The sequence below is a fragment of the Melitaea cinxia genome, chromosome 23, assembly GCF_905220565.1.
Source record: "Melitaea cinxia chromosome 23, ilMelCinx1.1, whole genome shotgun sequence".
Lineage (NCBI taxonomy): Eukaryota > Metazoa > Arthropoda > Insecta > Lepidoptera > Nymphalidae > Melitaea > Melitaea cinxia.
Genome location: NC_059416.1, coordinates 3,726,875 through 3,742,329, shown reverse-complemented (window position 1 = coordinate 3,742,329; position 15,455 = coordinate 3,726,875). Strand labels below are relative to the sequence as shown.

At 32.2% G+C, this 15,455-nt stretch overlaps 1 protein-coding gene across 1 annotated transcript in view; it reads left to right on the top strand.

Moving 5' to 3' along the window:
• The first annotated feature begins 51 nt into the window (after positions 1 to 51).
• Positions 52 to 15,455, top strand: part of LOC123665039 (ABC transporter G family member 20-like) — a 45,297-nt gene continuing 29,893 nt past the window's right edge. The window contains exons 1-3 of the mRNA XM_045599395.1: positions 52 to 204; positions 12,772 to 12,931; positions 14,749 to 15,011. Of these exons, the coding sequence (XP_045455351.1) occupies positions 89 to 204; positions 12,772 to 12,931; positions 14,749 to 15,011 (539 nt within the window). The 5' untranslated portion in view covers positions 52 to 88. The remainder of the gene's footprint in view (positions 205 to 12,771; positions 12,932 to 14,748; positions 15,012 to 15,455) is intronic.

Genomic DNA, 15,455 nt, shown 5'->3' with positions numbered 1-15,455 from the left:
TTAAAAAAAGAAACTTTACAATTAAATTACCACTTTGTTATTGCAGGTATCAAAAACAATGAACATATAGTGCTGTACAACAAGAAAGATGGCCGCCCCAGCTGTGGTAGTGAAGCGAGCCTGCAAGTACTATGGCAGGCAGAACAGGTCGGACTACAAACCTGTCCTACAGCACTTGGACATGACCGTCGAAAAAGGCATTATGTAAGTTTATATAACGTGCTTGTCTAAATACATAATATACACATATAATACTGTAACAGATCCAATGCTTTAGCCTGTAATATCCCACTGCTGGGCATAGGCCTCTTTCCCCATATAGAAGAATGATCAGAGCTTAATCAATCCACCACGCTGTTCCAATGCGGGTTGTCGGACAGATTCAAATCTATACTTATACAATAAAGCTATTTTGAAAAATATTTTGGTATAGGTTAATTGGGAAGGTACCTTTAACGTTTTTTATTATTAATTTTTATGTAAACGTAGTATAATTTTCTTTGGCGGTTCAAAGTAAATACGTAAAATACACCAGAAAAAAAATAGTAAGTAATTTAAAAAAACTTGGTTTGGTGGGTTCATGTTACAAGGTTTTATATTAGTACTACGAAATTCAAAATTAATTTCTGTTTGTTTTAGCACTTGTATTATTTATTTATAACTAGCTTTTACCCGCGGCTTCGCTCGCATTGAATTTTAATAAAAAGTATCCTATTTTACTTCTAATACCTCCAAGCATAGCGTGTGCGAAGTTTCATGATGACCGGTTAAGTAGTTTTCGCGTGGAAGCATAACAAATAAACTTACATTCACATTTATAATATTAGTAGAAATCTACATTCTTTTTAGTTTTATACAGCCTTAGCCACGCCAATGGTTTGGGAAAAGCACCCGTTCGTTATTCAGGGCTGCGGTATCAAGGATACAAGTTGCCAGAATGATCGCCGAACTTCGTGAAAAGATGGCACTTTAAGAAGAAGAAGACAGCCTTAGCTTTATAAAACAAACCAGCGATCATGTCATATACTAAAACCTTTTCCGAAACACGCTGCATTTTATGGTACAAGTATTATTCCAATCGGTTTAGTAGTTTTCGCGGTATAACCGAACAATAAACCAGCTCTATTAGTATAGATTTGTACGATAATATAATTAATTTGAAATAAAATTAACCTTTTTTAATCCGTAATTAAACATAATTTACAATGCTAATTCTGTTATAAATTAATATTTGGGTATTATTCTTACATTGTTGTATACATTTCAATTGTGACCGAGATTTTTAAAATTATTTTACCAAAAGAATGCTACACGGGAGAAAACAGAAAAGCCAAGATAGTATAATTAATATATATATAAATTAAGTGAGAAGCGAGTGAAAAGTTAGTTATTAATAGTTATTATCCGCCAACCCGCATTGGAGCAGCGTGGTGGATTAAGCTCTGATCCTTCTCCTACATGGGGAAAGAGGCCTATGCCCAGTAGTGGGATATTACAGGTTGAAGCGAATAGTTATTGTATTTATAATTAGCTGTACCCTTCGCGCATTGTTACGCTTTTTTTAAGTTGTACCAACTCAGAAACCTTTGTCGGCTGATGCATAACACTTTGCTGAAGATCATGACATGATCAAATGCATAGTTTAGGATATAAAGGACATACACACAAACATTGATGTAATATATATGTATACATAGTTTGATCTTTTTAAACGGTTTTATTTAGCTCACCCCGTTTGTTTTATTTTTTATTCTTGGGTCAAATTTAGTAATTCAAATTTCACCCTCTTCCTGTCAACCGATTAATCTGAAATTTTGTATACACTTTGGATTTTGGTGACAATACAATTATGTTTATTCATTATCATTATAAATTCAAGATGGCCGCCGCTACAAAATGGCGGATAATTTATGTTTTATTAATCCCATCAATATGGGTATCAAATGAAAGGGCTCAACAAGCAGAATACAATATACTATAAAAAATTGAAATCCAAGATGGCGGCCGCTACAAAATGGTGGATAACGTAGGTTTTATCAATCCCATCAATATGGGTATCAAATGAAAGGGCTCAACAAGCAGAATACAATATACTATAAAAAATTGAAATACAAGATGGCGGCCACTACAAAATGGCGGATAACGTAGGTTTTATCGATCCCATCAATATGGGTATCAAATGAAAGTGCTCAACCAGTATAATCAATGTACTATATAAAATTAAAATCCAAGATGGCGGCCTCTACAAAATGGCGGATAACTTAGGTTTTATCAATCCCATCAACATGGGTATCAAATGAAAGGTCTCAACAAGTAGAATACAATTTACTATGCAAAATTGAAATCTAAGCTGGCCGCCGCTACCAAATGTCTGATAACAATTTTTTATCAATCCCACCAATATGGGTATCAAATAAAAGGGCTTGACAAGAAGAATACAGTGCACTATACAACCTCAATATTTAAGATGGGCCTTGCAATAATGAAGCACTAAATGAATTAAACAGAATGCGAAATAAAAACTAAAAACTAGAAAATAAAAATAGGTAAAAAAACTTTTTAAGTTAAACGGTTTTATGTTAAACATACATTGCAATGTTTAAGATAAATGTACTAAAAACCAAAAAATAATAAAATAGATACAGTCGTGGGAATTATAAACATATGCATAGACTAGACTAAAATAAAACCGTGGGGCACGTCAATTGTCTACAAATTATCGACTTAATGTGCGATAGAAGAATCGTTTAATTCGTCGTTAAAATAGGCAGTTGGCCCGCAGACGGTGAGGAAATTACTTACTATTTTCTTGCTCATGGAAATTCCAATAGTTATACACTCCATGTAAATAAAAGAGATGTTTCAACTAGTTTATCGTTGGACATTCACACTGCTGGCTGGCGAGGAATCGTTTCACTGCTCGTAGTTTGTCTTTAATCGACAAAACATATGATAAAAGTACTACTCGCTCACCACTATGAAACCCTAAAACTCGCTTATAATCGAGCTTGCTAGCTTGTTTCCACATTCTAGCCCTACTTATCACACGTCCATCGTTGTCGGTTGAACAACTGCCTAATTATAGTGTAACATTACAAAACAAACATTTTAATCAACGATTGTAGACAATTGACGTGCCCCACGGTTTTATTTTAGTCTAGTCTATGCATATGTTTATAATTCCCACGACTGTATCTATTTTATTATTTTTTGGTTTTTAGTACATTTATCTTAAACATTGCAATGTATGTTTAACATAAAACCGTTTAACTTAAAAAGTTTTTTTACCTATTTTTATTTTTATCATTTTTAAAAGCTTTTATTTTAGTTGTAATTTATGTATGTGTGTATGTTTGTTGGGATGAATCTTGCAACTCAACTTTGAATCTACATATGAAAAAAAAGAAGGAAATGAAATATTTTGATCTGGTTGAATTTCAGTTAAAAAAAATTCGAACTAAGTAAATACGAGTACTAACTCGTAAATCCGCTTTTTATATCATACTAGCTGACCCCGTAAACGTTGTTTTGCCAACATGTATATTACGCCAAGAATCAGAGTGGGAATCAAATCCCCACCCGCGAAACAGAAAGTAGGGTCACTAAAAAACTGCGCCAACGGGATAGTCATGTGATATATATAATGAGTATATAAGGTAAATTATTTAGTAATATCACATATTTATTAACATATTCGTCGGCATCTACTTAATTTACTATATTAAAATGTATGAAGCCTTTAGTTGTAGAATAAAAACTTTCATTTAGCTTTCTTTTTACTTCACATTAACATCATTTAGCAGTCGTCCACATAATTTTTGTCGAAAATTTCAGATATTTTAACCTGACTAAACATTTAATTTTATTTATGAAGCTTACAAAAATAACACGCTATAATACGGTTCGGTATTTCAAAAAAAGTTGAATATTACGTTTGTGTTTAAATTAAACGCACTCGTGCTTGGCGTTGAAGTAAAAAAAAAAAAAACGTTCAGAACCGTTCCGCCAATATAAAAACACATCAACTACTTATAATTCGATATATATAATCGATATCGAAATAATTCGATATATATATTCGATATATATAATCGATGTATGTATTGAAAAAATAAATAAATAATTATCGTATAACATACACACACGGTCGTCAGTTCCTACAGTAAGCTAGCCGACTGATATAGAAAAATGCTTTTTTTGGTGATAAAAATATATAGAAATAATACATTTATAAATAAATACAAAAAAACAGCCAGACTCATGCGAGAATCGAACCCATAACCCCCAGTGTAGATAGCAGAGCCACTACAAACTGCGCTAAAGGGCTAGTCGAAAAAACATTATAAAGGCTTTAAATCGCTTTTCTATGCCCTGTCCTATACCCAGAAGTTGTCTGGAAGAAATCGCTCTTTTAGCGATAAGACCGCCTTTGTACATCTTCTAATTGTACTACTTTTGTTTGTATCTTACGATGGTGTACAATAAAGAATATTAATTAATTTAATTGGCTAGAGCGCCGACACGGTCAGTCGGAGACGCAGGTTCGATCCAGCGGGGATCGAACGGTCAATTTTTGATATGATATTCAAAAACGTTTAGAATTCCTAATGTGTGGGTAACACAAAATTGAAATCGTACATATTAAAAATAGCATGGTGTCGTCTCCTGTCAAAGATTTTCATTTTAATATGAAACTTTGAATAGTTACGGGTTTCTGTAAAGAACTCACTATAGACGGCGCCACGGTTCGCTTAAACCGAAAATAAAATCATCACATCAAAAAATTTCGATCTAGCGGATACATCGTTCCATAGCTTAATTGGATATAGCGCCGACACGGTCAGTCGGAGACGCAGGTTCGATCCCCGCTGGAACGGTCAATTTTTGAAATGATATTAAAAAATGTTTAGAATTCCTAATGTGTGGGTAACACAAAAATAAAATCGTACATAAAAATATTATTATTATTAATGGATCAATAGAAAATACACAAATGTGTTTCTATGTGTCTATATAAAGATGCTGTGATACGTAAGCGGAACTGTAACCACTAAAGTCAAAGCGGGTAAAGCAACACAGGTCATCTAGTCCATAATACTAGTAAAACAAGGTAAATTAAGGTTAAAAATAATTTTGTTTGCTCGCAAACGAAAAAAACTGACTTCAATTACATCGACGAGTAATACAACGTAGATCGACGATAAAATAGTCAAGTAACTACTGACTGATAACTGATAACTACGCGTTATCAAAGAATACTCAAAAAGTAGTTATCAGATCTCAATAAAATTTATATGTGACCACATGACAAACATCAGCTTTCGACTAAATTAAAAATTATTAAAATCGGTACACTCAGTAAAAAGTTATTGCGGATTTTCAAGAGTTTCCCTCGATTTCTCTGGGATCCCATCATCGGTCAAAAGTTCTGATGTAACATACATAAAAAAAAAAACAAAAAAATAAAAAAAATACAGTCGAATTGAGAACCTCCTCCTTTTTTGGAAGTCGGTTAGTTATAAATTATTTATTAAAGATTCTCATGTACACATGGCGATAACGATGCAAATTTCCCTAACACGATCTTACTGTGTTCTGACCTGATGGATAAAGACTTACTGTAACGTAATTACAATTTTAAATTATAATTGTCATACATAATACATTTTGCTAATTAGAGTATGGCTGATAGGAATTTTTCTAGTAGAATTATTATTGCATTCTCTGGTATAAGAATGTCCATAATAAAGTATTTATTTATATTTAATTCAATAAATAATTATTAAAGTAATTATTTCCAACTATGGATATATTTTATTTCGTAATGCTGCATGCTGTGACACCTTCATAGGCTGTACAGCTACCTTATTTGTTATTTAGTGTTAGTATTAGATATAAGATTTGCTGTATTAGCTACTGGCTGTCAATAAATAAATAAATAAATAAGTAATGTTTAGTAATAATGACCGAGTCAATAATCATGATATACCTTTTTAAAATCCTTGTATTGTGCCCTTCAATTTGATATCCATATTGTAGTATTCGAGAATAAAAAATATTTTCTCATTAACTACAATGCCTCGCGCAGCTGCCATGTTTGATTTTTTTTAATGTCACCTATCTAAGAACACTTGGGCAGCTAAGACGAACCTAACGATACCTCAATTATGTAAATCCGTTCAGTGGTTCTGGAAATATGAGGTAGTAAAGAATATTACATACATACACATACAAGATACGCGCGAAAAACATAACCCTTCCTTGGCAGTCGGGTAAAAATCAAAATCAAGAACAACTGTATTCAAATAGGCTTCAAAAGCACTTTCGATTCGTCATTTTACAAATTAAAATTTGAAAAGGGATAGTTGTTTTTAAAATTGAAGATACCACCGATTCCTAATGTAGATTCTCCAGAGAAGAATCGACAAAAAATTCCGCAGTTACTCTTTGAAAATCTTATATATAAAATTCTCGTGTCGCGGTGTTTGTAGTTAAACCCCTCCGAAACAGCTTGACCGATTCAAATGAGATTTTGTGTGCATATTGGGTAGGTCTGCGAATAGAACAACATCTATTTTTCATCCCCCTAAATGTTAAGGGTAGTCCACTCCTAATTTTTTTTTTAATTTTTAGATAAATTATTTTTTATTTTATTGTCATTTGGCGTTGAAAAATATATACAACCCTAAATTTTCACCCTTCTACCACCAACCCCTATTTTTAAATAGGTCTTAGCGGCAAGACAATGTTTGCCGAGTCAGCTAGTAATAATATATAAACTGTGTTTTAGTACAAAATTAGTAATATCTTGTATGAATGCATCTATGTGATCCTGTACCAAACAATACGCTTTACCTATTAAGCGCTTTTGTACGTAATGGTCACGGGTTAGAATCCCGCTTGTTATCATATATATCTGAAAGAGATATCAATGTATTCGTAAAAGGGAAATTATATGCCAATTCGCGGCGGAGCAGCTTAGAAACAATTAACTCCGACCCTTCATTTATTCATTTATTAATTAATCAATTTATTCAATGTATTAGTAACTTTTGTGGGATATAAATTTTATCAGCAAAATAACAGAGAAACAGAACCTGTATGTGGCAGGCTTAACTAAAACTTTAATAACATTACAATTAGTACAAATTTACTCATTATAGAAAAAGTTAAAGAAATAGATTTATTTCTTGTAATTGTTGTACTTTACACCTACAGATACATACATAAAATTAATCTAAAACATTTCATTTCATGGATTTTCCATACATATTTCTGGCATACAGTTTTACATATTAAGTGGTATACGTAGGTATACTACTAATGTTATTCTACACATAATGAATATGAAGTAAACGGTGTGTAACGCATTATATCTTCCTCATTAAACACGCTCGTGAGGCAGGTAAAATACTTAAAAAAAAACTATAAATTCTGAGATGAGCGCGTTGAACCATAGCTGTATTTGAAGTTAAACCACATTACAAAGAAGTTCTTTAAAAAAATTTAATTTATCTAAGAATCTAAATTCTAAGAGATATGAGATCTTAAACTCAAATTGACAAAAAAACGACTTCAAAGCTCCCGTTGCTGTTAATCTATAACTTATACCTTATATTATTATATACATTAAAAAATATCTAATTACGTATTACACACAAAGGTTGATGGCAAAGGTGAAATTATCTCTAATAGAGATATAGGTATTTTAGTCAACTCATGCCTGTGAGAAAGTTTCGCAGAGCAGAGAGATAGTACAAGAGGCAGATTATTATAAAACATTAAAGAAGGGCAAAGCACATTAAGCTAGGGTTTAACAGGAAAAACCTCGCTAAATAGGGAGCAGCCTAATTTTTTGATATTATTTTATTTACTTATTATTTAAACTCGTTTTACATAAAAAGTTACAGTAATGCACTGCAAAAATCGCAGGGATTTATCCGTAGTGTTAAGTTTGAATACAGTTCATTAAAAATAAGGTGGGTAGTTCAACAAACTTAAGTAAGTATAAAATGTAATAATTCAGTGTAAATGTTTCGGTTTGTTACAAACAGTTACAGGATGTAACTGTTTGTTACAAACAGTTACAGGATGTTCAGATAATACGACTTCAATTCATTTCTTATATTTTTTATAGTGATTATTTTCTTAAATGCCACATCTAATACATTCAACAAGCGAGGAGTCAAATATTCCGTAGTCCTTTCACCATATACGTTATTTGTTGCAGCAGGTGCTATAAGTCTAGTTTTGTTATTGTGTGTAAGTAAGAGTTTTGTTTTGTTATTCGTCGTGTATTAATTTTATGGTGAACTATGCTGTATGTCCATATTAAAAAAAAGTTTTCTTTATACGCTATTTTTTATATTTTATATATTATTTTTATATATATTTTACGTTTAAAATTTATATTCTACCAGTAACACATTGCAATGCTTAAAAAGTTTATTGTTGTCATTTTTATATTGTTCTTTTATTTTAGGAGTTACGATTTACGACCTTATGATTGAATCAGCCAACACATTCTAAAGCATAAGTAGAATTTTAAATGGTATTTTCTTCTTAATTATAACTACATTAGCTGAGAAGGCTCTGAGTTTGTCACATACAGTACTTAAATGAGGTTTCCAATTAAAATAACGGTCAGTTTTTTTAAGTTCTTTGTTTACATTTGAATATGCTATTAGGAAGCAAGTGTCATCAGCGTACTGATACGATGAGCAAGCGAAGGAAGTACCTTTTTTTATTATATTATGGGCTTACTCTTAATCCCAGTCTAGCTCTAGAGCAGAGACGAGTCAAAGATGGAGCGAGCTTGTCCAGAAGCAGCCTGGGCTAAGCTTTAGACTAGGAAAAACCGAATTATGGGGTTTTTGGGGGTGGAGAGCGGAGGGTGTAGGGGAAGCTATACATGGTAACACTGCCACACTTCGAAACCCCATGGTTATGGAGATATCCATGGTTAAAGTTTTGAGATTATAGGAAGAATTTAAAGCTATTATAATACCTTTGAGCTCCGCGTCTGACTTCACCTTAGCTCCGGCGCTATGGGGAGTGTCACCCATGCGCCGTTTCGCAACTTTTTTCGCAAGTTATTTTCGAACAGGAGTACGTAAAAACGATCTTGACTCCAAGATCAACAAACGATACAACTTGCGGTAACCATGCTTAGTTCCGTAGCTTTCACATGTTATATTCACATTTCGCACTTGATATTAACATTTCAGACGTTAAGTTATTGTTTTCACACGGTTTTTTAACAAACGATACAACTAATGTTTAATGACTGAGATATAGATGCTTTAAAAAAAAAATGGCGCGCCACTTAACGGTTCGCTCTAAAGCAATGTAAGCATAAATTCATTGTTTTTGTTTAAATAACTGTAAAGGCAAAGGTCTAAGACCATATAGCCTTGTTTTATGTTATGTTTTTTTACTTAAATATATTTTATTTTTATTTATTTACTGTTATATACGAAAAATACTCAATATTTTAGTTAATTTTATATGACAATAAATAAATTTAAAAAAATATAATGAAGCGAAAAACATGACATGAATATAAAAAAAATTACCATAATCTATCTGACTGTTTTGAATTCTACTGTATTTTTAGGTATTTAACGTTGCGGACGTTGCAACGTTTGGAATCATTTTTATGTCAATTAAGAAAATCGTGTTGAGTTGGTCTTTCGTATGCCACCCGGGCCCATTGCCTCCCTGGCAGCCTTTACGCTCCGCCACTGGCAATAATCTTTTGAATGTCACACGCCCTGCAAAAATGCAATTTCAAGTCATCTTATAATAATAATAATAAAGACGTTTAACATTTACCAAGCATAAAAAAAAAACAAAAGATTTCTTAAAGTCTAATTTACAGATATTTTAGAAATAATGCTGGTGAAAAGGTCGTAGACTCAGCTTATAGCTGCATTTCATTCCGTACCTTTACAAATGCTGCCAGCAAAGGACGTTAGATTTACAATTAAAAACTAAATATAGTAACATATATAGCATTAACAAAGTATATGAAAATAGTATTTAATAAAAATCAGGATTAATAAATGAAGTATATTTGTATATTAGGTTAATCACCAATATTCGCATTTACACGTGAATTCAAAGTTCAAATTAAAATGATATGTACTTAATTATTGTTGACTTATCTTACTTCTGAATTATAAATTTTAAATTATGAGTGTTTCTGTTTTAAGTGATTTTACTGCCTGTTAAAAATAAAATATTGCTTCTGAAAATAATTTAATTCGAGAAATTATTGACTTCAAATATATTTTTATTTTAAGCTTCTTAATTAAATACATTTGTTAACAACTACTTACTAGACAGATACTTAGATAACGTACTTCGGTCCAACACATTTTAACACAAAAAGTATTTATAACAAAAGCTATTTTAATTTCATATTTAATATATAACAGCAAAAAGCTGTCAATGTCGGACCATTCTAGCAATTCTAGACAGTTTTAGATCTGCTGGTCTGAAGTTAAACTATTGTAAAAAAAACGCACGCCGATAAGATAACAAATATTTCATGTAGTACAAATGGCATGGGCAACTTAGAATCGAAGTTATGAAATATAAAAAAAAGTAATCATTTGCAACGGTGTAATATTGTAGATATTTTAATTAAAGATTTTTTAAGTATTCTTTAAATTGAAAAACTGTATATTGTACTTCTACTGATATTACGAAATCAAAAATGTTCCACGCTCCACATTTTGGCCTTAATTCTTTGTAATTATACAATTCTTGTCACTATTTAGAAACAGACAATGACATTTTTATAAGAAAATATAAGTAATGTTGTGTAATGTTTACGCGAATTGCACTCAATATAATGAAACAACTTTTTCGGGAGGACTGTCCTCCGTAACCATGGTTGCTGTATCTTATCCGAAACGTCGGGCATCAAAAATCTTAAATTAACGATATCAAATGAAATATTTAAGTATATTGTCTCGTGTGTGTTTATCTCACGTAACATTGTGGTCATTTACAATTTTGTTACAGAGAGTCAGTCAGTTACAATGTTGTTGCTCTTGTTTATCACTCATTTCCTCAGAACCTATCTAAACGTCAAAAACACGTACGCTTAGATTATGTAAGCATAAACCATCTATCTAATATATAAAATTCTCGTGTCGCGGTGTTTGTAGTTAAACTCCTCCGAAACGGCTCGACCGATTCTCATAAATTTTTGTGTGCGTATTGGGTAGGTCTGAGAATCGAACAACATCTATTTTTCATCCCCCTAAATGTTAAGGGTAGTCCACCCCTATTTTTTTTTAATTTTTAGATATTTTTTTTTAATTTTATTATAATTTGGCGTTGAAAAATACATAGAACCCTACATTTTCACCCTTCTACCACCGTCCCCTATTTTTAAATAGCGCTTAGCGGTAAAACAAGGTTTGCTGAGTCAGCTATATATATCATATATAACAAATATGTATACATAAGACGAACATTTTAATTAAGATTAGGTTAATTAGGTTATTAGGTTAGGTCGGTAGGTTATTAAGGTAGAGTACAGCGGGATATATCCAGCTCAAAATCTCGCGCAGCCCGACTGGGCAAGTAACTTAATGTAATAGAAGATCACAGCTAAATAACACTGCTGTCGAGTAGACTTGTGTTCTGAAGTGAGTAAAGTTGCCAGAGCTCCGTAGGGGTTTCGGGGGTAGGGTCAGTTTTGCGCTTGCGATGCTTCTGATGTTGCAGGCGTCTATATGCTATGGTAATCGCTTACCGCCACGTGGGCCGTACATTTGCTTGCTGACCTAGTGCTAAAAAATAATTAAAAAAAAGCTATAGATTATATTGAAATTATGATATTAAATATATGAAAATAGTTTCTGTTTATAAAATAATATTTGTTAGTAACGTTCATAAGTATGCAATTTTTATACCATTTTATTATCGATTAGGCTTTGGTCAAAGAACTTTTTCATCTATTTATTTTCACTTAGGTAAAGTTCTATATAATGCTATGGTATACTAACAGTTTTCATATCAACATTGTTCAATAAATGGCTAATTACGTATTTACTTATAGTTTTAATATCTCTGTATATAAATTGTATATTATATTGTTTAATTTTTTATGATCTTGATACACAAGCACGTGCTGGTCTGATGGATTACGACAAAAGCATCACTACACACACATACAACAACATAATTAGCTAGTTTTAATTATTTTTATATGGTAACTACAAAAGAGGGCTTAATTATTTCTAATGTGTTTAACAGTCCAATAGCAAATAAGGTTTAAAAATACAATATTGTAAAAAAAACTTTTTCTTAATATGTTTATGTATATATTTATAAAGTTTATTTATTTAACCGAGGGACACAGCAGGAATTTCCTGCTCAAAATATGGAGCAGCCCGACTAAGGGTAGTACCTCGACCTTACAGAAGATCACAGCAAAATAATACTGTTTTCAAGCAGTATTGTGTTCCTGTTGTTGAGTAAGGTGACCAGAGCTCCTGGGGGGATTGGGGATTGGGTCGGCAACGCGCTTGCGATGCTTCTGGTGTTGCAGGTGTCTATAAGCTACAATAATCGCTTGCCATCAGGTGAGCCGTACGCTTGTTTGCCGACCTAGTGACATAAAAAAAATATAAATTTAACAAAAAGTTTGGTAATTGTATCAAACTATTTCTTGTTAGAATTCTACACACTCTAAGTACCAGTCCATTTTTGATCAGAATTTGAATATACTTTAAATATTACTTTTTATTACAGATACGGTCTTCTGGGAGCTTCTGGCTGTGGTAAGACGACGTTACTATCATGTATCGTCGGAAGACGGAAACTCGATAGTGGAGAAGTATGGGTCCTTGGAGGGAAACCGGGGGAGAAAGGGAGCGGGGTGCCTGGGCCCAGAGTTGGTTACATGCCTCAGGTAACTATAATAGCACATACATATTATCAGTATTTTAGGTAATAGTACTAATTTTTAATGCTCTCTCCTACCATGTAAATTTTTATCCAATTCTTCTAGAAAACTGTTAAATTGCTCATACACTGTTGTACTATATAAATGAATAAGCCTTTTATTTTTCATTTCATTTAGCATACATTATCGTTGACAAAGTATATTATCATATAATTTATTTCATTATATTTCATTTAAGAAAATTCACTTATATCATAATAATAATAAATAATCATATATTGTATTGTACTATCCAGTCCTTAAATGTCCCACAGCTGAGATATCCTAATTTATTGTTAATTATTGTATGCCACGTCGAAAATATACTATTTGGATTGACTTGTAAAGTGTTTAAAAATTTAGGTAATGCGTTAACATTGAAATAATTAATGTTGAAGTAATTATAATTGCAAAAAATCGTCGAAAATTAAATTTTATAAATTAATACGCAGAACGTATTTAAAACAGAGGCTTTCGTCATATTAGGAAGTGAACTTTAATTAAAACCCAGAATTTTATTTTATTTTTTGTTTCATTATATTGAGGATGTTGTTCGTAAACGACATAAAATCGAGAAAACAGAAAAAAGGTTACCTCTTTCGTTTTTGTTACAATCAACTTAAAATTGAATCGTTAACATTTATAATAATTTTATTTATTTAATATTTTACTAATGATTATTGTACTATTAATCGTCTTCTTTTTGTTTCAAGAACTTGATATTTCTCAAACTGTTTGGCGTTTTTAATCATTAATCCATTTAATTGAATCGTTTGATGCCTCATAATAAACATTCTCTCCAACGAAGAACTATTTTTTTTAATAAAATATACCTATATTATTACTGACCGTTCTGGTGTAATGGTGCGTATGCCGTGTCGGCGGCGCCTTTACACTGGCGGTCACGGGGGGGGGGGGGGGGAGGGAATCTCTTAGGCTGATTCAGGTACGGGTTTGGAATAAAACCGATTACACTTAGAATACTAATATTTGCACCAAAGGACAATCGAGCTCTAGGTTACACTTTTTTATTCAACCCAATACCGCAGTGTTCGCGTCATGTCTCGGTAGTCGGCTGGACAGGGGCTTCCCCAAGTTCACGCCAAGCAACCTGGTTAAAGTATTAAATCAACGTTTTTGTTAAGTAATGTTATATGTATATTGTATTATGTATGTACAAATTGTACGTTTGTATTTATCTATTTAGATGTATTATTGGTTTCATTTCTTTTTTTATAAATTCTTAGGTTAATTACTTTTATTCAATTCTCAAATTTGAAACGTTAAAGACATGCTAACATTAATTCATTTTAAATACAACGTATTTTTGTAAACATAAATACAACGTTAATGTACTTAATAATTATTTTAAGATATTTTTAAAAGGGATAGTTAAAAGTAGTTGACCTTCGGGACGCTGATTTTTTTATAGGATACAAATGCGTGTGTTAAATGGCGAACGTGAAGTTGAGATGAAATAAGAGAAAAAATAAATAGGTAGTTGTTTTGCGAGATAACCGCAGCTGGCATCGTATTCCAAAAATAAAACTATTTTTTTTTATATTTTTTTATATTCAATGTACCTAAAGAACCAACGACGACGAATGGAATGAAATTTAAATTTAAAAAAAAAAGTATCTTTAAATGTGTTCTGTGGCAAGCATTGCCCGATAATTGTGCATTTTTAAGCTGATACAGTAACAGTAGTGAGTTATGTTGTCATGAATCCATTAAATCTTCATAATACGTTATCTTTTTCTCATCATCTCTTCTCTTCTCCAAAGGACATTGCCCTCGTCGGCGAGTTTACTGTACGGGACGCTGTTTACTACTTCGGAAGAATATACAGCATGAAGCAACAGAAGCTGAAGGAACGTTTCGATTTCCTTTCGAATCTTCTAGATCTATCGGACGGCAGCCGGTTAATAAAGTCGCTATCTGGAGGACAACAAAGAAGGGTGTCGCTGGCGGCAGCCTTGGTTCATGATCCAGAACTGTTGATATTAGATGAGCCGACTGTTGGCTTGGATCCAGTATTAAGGGAACGGTGAGTCAACCATTTATAGCTAGAGTAGAACAACGTGTTTTTGTATTTTTCAAACATTACCTATAACTACATTGGAACCAATAATCTTATTATATCTAGCCCGTTAGCGCAATTTGTAGTGACCCTGCTTTCTGCTCCGAGCGTTGTGGGTTTGATACCCTCCCCGAGTCTGGGTGTAATATAAATATTTATTTATATATTTATATATGTATTATTTATTAGTATGTTTAACAAAAAAAAAATGTAGCTATACCAGTCGGCTCTTACTTATAACACAAGCATTAAGTTGCTTACTTTAGGAACAGACGACCGTGTGTGTATTGTGTAGATATTTATTTATTTATTATTAAATTAAGGAACAAGTGATTCATATCGTCAATCATAGGGATATACCTATTGTTCATGATCCAGCCTTAGAAAACAAATCTCACTGCTTATTTCCAT